Source organism: Otolemur garnettii, unplaced genomic scaffold (genome assembly GCF_000181295.1).
Source record: "Otolemur garnettii isolate 467f Iridium unplaced genomic scaffold, OtoGar3 scaffold00237, whole genome shotgun sequence".
Lineage (NCBI taxonomy): Eukaryota > Metazoa > Chordata > Mammalia > Primates > Galagidae > Otolemur > Otolemur garnettii.
This window is the reverse complement of record NW_003852632.1, coordinates 402,909-412,428: the sequence shown is the minus strand read 5'-3', so window position 1 is coordinate 412,428 and position 9,520 is coordinate 402,909. Positions and strand designations below refer to the sequence as shown.

Here is a 9,520-nt window from a genome sequence, read left to right as displayed (position 1 = left end):
CTTTTATAAGAAATTCTCAGGCTAGACTTCTTAAAAGCCTTTCATGAGCCCAGGTTTCATCTGTGCCATTAGACACCTGTATGTATTGGGTAAATTCCTCTTCTCTTGAGGTCCCCTAACACATTACCATTCCTGGACCTGTCAGCAAGCAACCTTCGTCACTTACCACAGATCAGGAAAGGTTACTCCATTCCTAGCAAGTGACCTTTGTCACTTACCACAGATCAGGAAAGGTTACTGATGGGTATCTGGCCAGTTTCCAAAGGGCTTTTTCATTGGCCTTATAAAGTCAACCTTAATTCTTTAATGCAATCTGGAAATGCTATTCCAGCCAAAGCCTTGGTCATGTTAGGCCCACAACCAACCTGGCCACATGGGATTCCCCCTCAGTTTCTCACAAGTATGCATGCACAAAGTCTTTTCACTGCTCTCTCTCAAATGGCCTTTTTGGACAGAGGCATATAGGCGTTTTGCCTATACTCTTGCTTCAGTCTCCTGAGTAACTGGGACAATGCCTGGTTAGTTTTTTCTATTTTGTTTTGTTTTGGGTTTTTTGTTGTTGTTGTTGTTGTTGTTGTTGTTTGGCAGTTTTTGGCCAGGGCTGGGCTTGACCCCACCACCTCTGGCATATGGGCCTTTGGTGCTGCCCTAATTTTTTCTATTTTTAATAGAGATGGGGTCTCACTTTTGCTCAGGTTGGTCTGGAAATCCTGAGCTCAAGCAATCCACCCATCTTAGCCTCCCAGAGTTCTGGGATTCTAAGAGTGAGCTGCTGAACCTAGCCAGTTCCTTTATTCCTTATGCCTTTAGACTATGCTGTCCAATAGGGTGGCCACTAGTCATGTAGTTATTTGTATTTGAGCTAATTAAAATTAGTTAAAAATTAAAAATTCTGTCCCTCTGTTACATTAGCCATATCTTTAGCACTCAGTGGTTACAAGCAGCTACTATATTAGACAATAGGGACATAAAATATTCCTTCAACATACAGGATTCTTTTAGTCCACAGTGCATTGGGCTGAAAGTCTTTTCCTTATTGCTAACTACAGCAATGCATAGATCAATTGCACCTACACTTGAACTCTGATGGAAGTTTAGCTTCAGAAATTAGGCTGATAATCTCCCACTTTGTAAACTTAAAAAGATATTTGTGTCAAATATGCTTATGTATTCATTTCATTTTTACGGTTTCTTATTTATTTATTTTTTTTGAGACAGAGCCTCAAGCTATCCCCCTGGGTAGAGTGCCATGGCTTCACAGTTCACAGCAACCTCTAACTCCTGGGCTCAAGCGAGTCTCCTGCCTCAGCCTCCCAAGTAGCTGGGACCACAGGCACTTGCCACAATGCCCGGCTATTTTTTGGTTGCAGCTGTCATTCTTGTTTGGCGGGTCCGGGCTGGATTCGAACCTGCCACCTTAGGTGTATGTGGCTGGCGCCTTAGCCACTTGAGCCTCAGGCGCTGAGCTGAGTTCCTTATTTATTATTGCATGATGTTGAGCAATATGGTAAACCTTTCTGCTTTTCAGTCTTTTATGTATAATATAGAAGTCTCCTATAATGAGGATAATTATAACCAAGCTCTTAATGCAAATAGAACAGTGTCTGGCACTCAACACATGCTATCAGTGTGATGAATCTCTAACCCACATAACACTGTGAAAGATTTAATATTTGTTATTCTAAGCTTTTAATTTGTGCAGTAACTAGTTATGCAGCCATATTTAACTAGTGAAATAACTGACCAGTGAAGCAGACCAAAAAGTTAGTAAAGAAAATTTGAAAAGTCCTTAACTAATTTGACTTACATGTCACATACAAAACTCTCTCTTCCTGTTAGAGCACACACATTCTTCTCACATGTAACATTCACAAGAATTGATTATGTACTAGGCCAGAAAACAGTCTCTACAAATTTAAAAGAATCATTATTAGAGAACACATTCTCTCTCACCTTAGTGCAAACAAAAATATATAGCCAACCATGGTAGCTCATGCCTATTATCCTGGCACTTTGGGAGACCAAAGCAGGAAAATTCCTTGAGGCCAGGAGTTCAAGACCAGCCTAGGAAACATAGAGAAACTACTTTATAAACAAAAAAAAAATTTCCAAGCATGCTGGTCCACACCTGTAATTCCAGCTACTTGGGAGGATAATGCAAGAGGTTTGCTTGAGCCCAGGTGTTTGAGGCTGCAGAGAGCTGTGATCACACCGCTGCACTCCAGCCTGGGGACAGAGCAAGATCCCATCTCTAAAAAAAGTAATTAATAAATAAATTCTTCCTTATTCAGGCATGTGTGTGTGTGGATTCTTAACTGTAAACACTAAAGACATTTTCTATAAAATCAAGGAAAATTAATAAAGAAAAGATAAAATAGGCCAGACATGGTGTCTCGTGCCTATAATCCAAGCACTTGGGAGGCTGAGGCAGGTGGATTGCCTGAGCTCACAGGTTCGAGACCAGTCTGAGCCAGAGTGAGACCATTTCTAAAACATAGCCCAGTGCTGCTGTGGGTGCTTATAGTCCCAGCTACTTGGGAGGCTGAGGCAAGAGGATCACTTGAACCCAAGAGTTTGAGGTTGCTGTGAGCTGTGACATGATGGCATTCTACCAAGGGTGACCAAGTAAGGGTCTATCTCAAAAAAAAAAAAAAAGATAAAATAAAAAGAAAAATAGAGACATTAGCTCCATCAGGATTAGAGACTTAGTAAGATGAGTTTACACTGGCAGCACATAGACTAAAATTAAAACAATACTGAGTAGTCTGGCATGGCCCTGTGTAAGGATGACACTCTCATTTGTGAAGTACTCTGTATTTTTTTGTGAAATTAATACAACTTAGAAAAAAAGAAACACAATAAGAAAGTACTATAGCATCTTTATGTTAATAAATTTGAAAACTTAGACAAAATGGAAAAATTCCTAGAGAAAGTTTCTAAAATGTCTGAAGAAAATAATTAGAAAGCTCAAGAAGTTCACTTATCATTAGAGACATTGAGTTGGTAGTTTAAATTCTTTTCAGAAAAAAAAAGCACTAAAACCAAATTATTTTATTACCAAATTCTTCCAAATTGTTAAAATACAGATCACTTAGATGTTGTATTTGAATTTTTTATTTTTAATTTTTCAAAGAAAAAATGTAATCTTCATCAATTCATTCTATGAAGCAGACATAAATGATCTCGATACTAAATGAAAAATAAAGGTCAATATCAATCATAAACATAAATAAATCATAGCACGTAAGATCTTCACTTTTACATCAGAAGTGAAAAATTATTTTAACACTTGGAAAGAATTTGTGATCATTTACCACATTAACAAAATTAAGTGGAGAGAAATATAGCCAGTAGAATCTCTGTAACTTGACCACCCAAAGGACTGTAACAAACTGGTCAACATAGGGAGGTAGGCCTATGGGGGTACTAATAGGCACATGTGGTACATGTCTGGTCCATGAGAATTAGGTCAACTTAAGGAAGGGATCAGTGTGGGAGGTGGTCAACAATGGAGGTTCTACTGTAATCATTTCAACTAATACAGAAAATGTATTTGACGAGACTCAATACTCATTCTTAATACAAAATTTCTTAGCAAACTAGGAATCCCTACCTGGATGAATATAGTAGATATAGTTCATATCTACCAAAATAAACCATAGGAAACATTCTTAACTATAAACATTAAAGGCATTTCCTTCAAAACAAGAGCAAGATAAGGATGCTGAAAGCCACTGGCTTCTCTTTATTATTATCTTAAAGGTCCTAAAAGGCAGTCAGGAAAGAAAATAATTACAAAGTATAAAGATTGGTAATGAAGAAGCAAAATTGGAATTATGAAATGATTAGATACAACTACATAAAAAGATTTATAAATAATAAAATATGATGGTCAATAGATTATAAAAGTTCCATATACATGTCAGTTGTGATTCTATAGACCAAAACACAGCAACAAACAAAAATACCATTTAAAATAGCACACAAAACCATAGGCAGTCTTAGAAGAAACCTAACAAAACATGTACAAAAATTATATGGAGGAAATTATAAAATTTTATTATAAAAATTGATCAAAATATTCCCCTAAGGAAAGCTGTATCTACTGATCACTGTGCCAAACTCTATATAGTATGAGTCACCATAATGCTCACAGCAGCTCTAGAAGTTAGGTTCTCTTTTTCCTATGTTGAAATGAGTAAATTCAAGCTCATACAGGTAGGCAACTTTTGCAAGATTCAGAGTTATTAACATGATGCTGCCTCCCTGGGAAGCTGCTTGTGTTCCACTGACTATGATAGAGTTTGTGGTAATATCTGGTGGTTCAGGAAAAGCAAGTTGATCACAGGGCCCATTTCTACTCAGGCCTAGAGTTTGTAGTAAATATCTGATGGTTCAGGAAGAGCAAGTTGACCATGGGGCCCATTTCTACTCAGGCCTGTCACACTACTGCTGATTTTAGGAGACAGTGTTGCACTGAGCAGGAAACATTGACAAGTGGGTGGAATTCAGTGGAGTCGCTGATGAGCCAATTCTGGTTTGGGCTGTCTATGAAATGCCACAGTTTTAATCCAGCTGTACTGTTGGCAGTAATGACTCTACCTTGGGCCTGTGCCAGCCTGCCACTGAACCACAGCTGCAAGGAAGGACAGGGTGGTTGAGTGTGTGTGGCTGGGCATGAACGCGGCAAGGTGAAGGGTGACAGTCATAACTAACGTGACAGAATAGGCAAGAGCACACTTCCTTGGTTATTTGAGAATTAGGGAAATGTCAGACCAAACTTAAAGGCTACTGGGACCTTGTCCTCGTACAGGAGAGCCTAAGGCTTCCTCTCAGAAAATGCAGCCTGGTCCCCTCTGTGACCCTGCCTTGACCTCCCTCTTTAGACAGAGAATAGCCAGGCAAGTCAGGGGAGGAGGCAGTTCATGGGTGAGGAGACCTTTAAATGGTCTATAGACAAAAATAATATAAATTCAACATTAAAAGTGTATACTTTTATTCCTACTCTCACGTAGCATATTGGAAACTAAAACAGACCTCAGCTCTGGGAGAGAAGGGAGGAAACAAAACATGATTGAACTCTGAGTGGGAAAATTAGTTCCAGTGTAGGAATCTATGAATGGTTTGAAAAAAAATGTACTTTCCATTCTCCCCTCTTCAGGAAACTAGCTAGATATGACTTACTGAATTGAAGTTAACTAAGAAACATATGGGGGGGCGGAGCCTATGGCTCAGTGAATAGGGCGACAGCCTCATATACCGAGGGTTGCCGGTTTGAACCCCGCCCCATCCAAACTGCATCAAAACGTATATAGAAAGGAAAAGTCATTATGTTTATTATATTTAAAGCTACAAATTCCCTAACGCATCATCTTAATATCCATGAGTTTTGACATGTGGTATTATCATCATCTAGTTCAAAATATTGTCCGTTTTTGCACTGTGATTTCCTTTTTTTTTATTTGTATAAATTAATGGCACAATGCAATTTTGGTTGTATTGCTATTTTAGTCTACCATGTTTGATTTGTTTATATTTTTGCTCACTGGGCCTTAATGTAGCTCTGATCTCCATTTCAGGATAATTTCCTTCTTCCTAAAGTACATCATTTAGAAATCATTTTAGTAATTAGTAAGTTAATAGATCTTACTAAATACTTCAGGCTCTGTAGGTGGAAAATGCTCCTGGTTTTCCTTTGTTTAAAAATTTTACCATCATTCTTGAAAATGGTTTTGCTGTTGGAGGTTGCTGTGAGTTGTGATGCCACAGCACTCTACCCAGGGCAACAGCTTGAGGCTCTGTCTCACACACAAAAAAAAAAAAAAGAAAGAAAGAAAATGGTTTTGCTGGTGCACAGTCCTATAGCTTCAGAATTCTGAAAACATTTCACTGTTTGCTGGCTTCATTCATTGCTCTTGAGAAGATTGATATAAATCAAATTTTTTTTCACATCAGAATTCTTTTTTTTTATTGAATCATAGCTGTGTACAATAATGCATTTATTGGGTACAATGTGCTCGTTTTACATACAGTTTGAAATACAACAAACTGGCTTCGTATTCCCTTGTAAATATTCTTTTTAGATCTTCTCAGTTTGTGATTCTTGCTTTTAAAATCTTTTCATCTTTGGTATTCTCTCATTTTATTAGAGTATGTGTATTCAAATGGGTTTCTTATAGCTGTTCTGCTTGGTATCTGGTTTTCTTCCTATATCTTAGATCACTTGAGAAGAATTCTGTTCCTATATCTACCTCTTCTCTTTCCTCTATCTTTTTTTTTCTGGGATTCCTATTAGATATACATTAGACCTTCTCATTTTGTCCTGTGTATTTCTCCACCCTTTTCTCTTGTTTTTCTCTCTCAGCTCTTAAGCTACTTTCTAGGTAATTTATTCAAATTTATAACCCATATTTTATATACACACTCCAGAATTAAATATAGCCATTTGTTACACCCATTCAATGATTTTTTTTATTGCAATAGATTATCTCTTTTCTTTTTGAAAGTTTTATTTCATTCTTCTTTAGGTCTGCCAAGTCACTTTGTATAGTTTCTTGTCTCCTGTTTTTATGTTGGGAACTTTACCTTTTTAAAATAGTTTTTCTATATTTCATGTAATTCTAACATCTCAAGTCCTTAGCTGGTCTATTGTTATTTCTTCAGACTTTCCCCCATATAATAGATTGTTTCTTGTGTTTGATGATTTTTATTTGACCTCACTCTGTGACAGACTAGCAATCCAATGAAAGGTACTTTCTTTTCAGACACAATAGATCTTTGCTTCTCTTGCAAACCATGAGGTCTGATGGACTGGAAGAATTCATCAAGGAGTCTAAAGTTCTTGTCCCTTCTCCCAAGCCAGTGCTTAAGGCTCCTGGCTTCAGATTTAACTTTCCTTTGTTCGTTGTTTGTCATCTGTTCTTTTTCAACATGTACTTTCCTTTATATTCTTACCTTTAATATAATTTTATGTCCCATAGTCTATTTTATGGTATTGTTTTCTGACTAACAGACTCCACAAAATATTTTCTGAGACTGTGTCATTTTGTGACAAATAAAACTTCATTTACCTGAATTTATGAAGTGGCAGGATTGGGAATTCAGTCATAAATAGACTTTGATGAATATAGCACTTAAAAACTGGAGGAATTCCATCATGTCACTGGATATCCATCATGTCTGTGTTACTGCAAGTTGAGACAGTGATTTACCCTGCTGCAATATGCAAGTCTGTAAACATGTACCTTCTCAGAGAAAGCCCCTTACTGCTGTTCATATCATGTTACTCTGAAGCTTTTCTCAATATTGAGCATCCATGCAGAATACAAATGTTTCCTTATGAGAAACAGGATAAAATGGGAAAGGGGGGGCATCCTATTTCTGGGCAGTGATAGTATGTTTGGTTTAAGAGACTGGTCATTATTATGTGCTTTTCAACCACATTTGGCTTAGGATTTAGGGTTTAGTTTCATGCCAGAAGAGATATCACCTGTATTTTGTAGATAATGATAATCTGCATGTAGAAATCCAAAAAGTGTGTGCTTGAATTCAACTTTATTTACCCTGAATCATCTATTTAGGAAGATGATTACAGTGGATTTGAAATAAAAGAGAAGGAATCCTGGTGGGGTTTTTTGTTGTTATTTGTTTGTTTGTTTATGAGACAGTCTCACTGTTACCCCAGGCTAGGGTGGCATGGTGTCATAGCTCACAGCAACCTTAAACTCTTGGGCTCAAGCAATCCTCTTACCTTAGTTTCCCAAGTATCTGGACTATAGGTGTACACCACCACCACCAGCTAATTTTTCTATTTTTAGTAGAAAGAGGATTTCACTGTCACTGAGGCTGGTCTCGAAATCCTGAGCTAAGGCAGTACACCCACCAAGACCTCCCAGAGTGCTCGGATTACAGGCATGAGCCACTGTGCCCAGCCCAAATCTTGATTTCTTTATTAACCCAAACTGCCTCCTCAAAGAACATATGTGCCCTGAGCATGGTGGCTCATGCTTGTAACCGTAGCACTTTGGGAGGCTGAAGCAGAAGGATTGCTTGAGCCCAGGAGTTCAATACTAGCCTTAGCAACATAGCAAGATCTCATCTCTACAAAATAAAACAAAAAATGAGCTGATGTGAATGCTTTTTTACAGGGTCTATCTTCTGGTGCAAGAAGATAGAATGTTTGGTGAAGTACACTTGGAGGCCTCCATCTTGAAGGGAAGACAGTTGGAAGGGAAGTCCTACAACCTGGTGGGAATGAAGGTCCTACAGAAGGCTGCCAGAGGAAGGTGAGGAAATGCCAAAATGGTATCCAGTTTGCTGCAATGGCTGGTTCTTTCATTAGTCTTTCATCTCTTATTTTATTTATTTATTTAATTATTTGAGACAGAGTCTCATCTGTTGCCCTGGGGAGAGTGTCATGGCATCATTATAGCTCAGAGGAACCTCAATCTCTTGAGCTCAGGTGATCCTCTTGTCTCAGCCTCCCAAGTAGCTGGGACTTACAGGTGCCTGGGCAGTTTTTCTATTTTTAGTAGAGACAGGATCTTGCTCTTGCTTAGGCTGGTCTTGAACTCATGAGCTCAAGCAATCCACCTGCCTCCACCTCCCAAAGTGCTAGGAGTACAGGCATGAGTTACCACACTCACCTCTAATTTTGTTTTTAGTGACAATAAATCAGGATCTCAGAGTTTGACTATAACAACAGGCCAGATGTTGAGCCCACAGAGTGCCTCTAGGGGAAAAATTAAAATTGTCAACAAAAATATTATGCAGATTTAGCAACTCATATTAAAAATGATAAAAATGTTATACATATGTGTTTAAATTCCGAAGATTTTTTTCTGTTTTCTTAACAATAACAATAAATCATCCTCGCAGGACAATTTGATATTAACAAAAATCTAATTTAGTAAAAAGGCATTTTGTGATTTTTATGAGCTTTAAACAAAATTCTTAAGTTGTCACATCTCTGTGCTTTCCATAGTAAGCAAGCTCTGTTCTCTGTTCAGTTCACACCACATCACCTTAGATGTGGTTTTAAACAAACAGAGGTGGAAGGGTATAAAGATCTAGCCCAAATGTATCTGCTACATCTCCAGTAATCATCTTAAATCTACGAATTAGGAAAAGATAAAACAATTGGAAGTATCTAGTCATATAGTCAGTTAGTGTAAGCTGTGAGTGGAGGATTTTCTCACTCTTACTGTAATTCCTTTTTCATTAATTCTCATGATGTTGATGTTTAATTCTAATAAATGTCTGAGCTTATAATAATATCTGAGGGAGAAAAAACCTCATGAGTGTGTGATATTTTGAATTTTAAGCATTTAGTGATAGCATCCTCCTGTGCTTTACCATTCTAACTTGTGATGTTTATTATACATTTCTTCTGACTGACCTCAGTAGGCAGTCAGCTCTCCCTGGGGCCTGGATTCTTTGTCCTGTGGCACAGAATGGGTGAGTGATAGCTCAGATCAAGAGCTTGTTTCTGGCTTGGAGCCTATAGCTCAACCGGCTAAGG

The 9,520-nt window shown here is 37.9% G+C and overlaps 1 protein-coding gene and 1 non-coding gene across 2 annotated transcripts in view; both read left to right on the top strand.

The window, feature by feature from the left end:
• The window catches only part of SPIDR (scaffolding protein involved in DNA repair), a 533,511-nt gene that overhangs the window by 437,676 nt on the left and 86,315 nt on the right, over positions 1-9,520 (top strand). The window contains 1 exon segment of the mRNA XM_023508281.1: positions 8,148-8,285. Within this exon segment, the coding sequence (XP_023364049.1) occupies positions 8,148-8,285 (138 nt within the window).
• On the top strand, positions 2,716-2,821 carry LOC111722323. Its single transcript, XR_002771156.1, has one exon. It is a non-coding gene; the product is annotated as a U6 spliceosomal RNA (small nuclear RNA).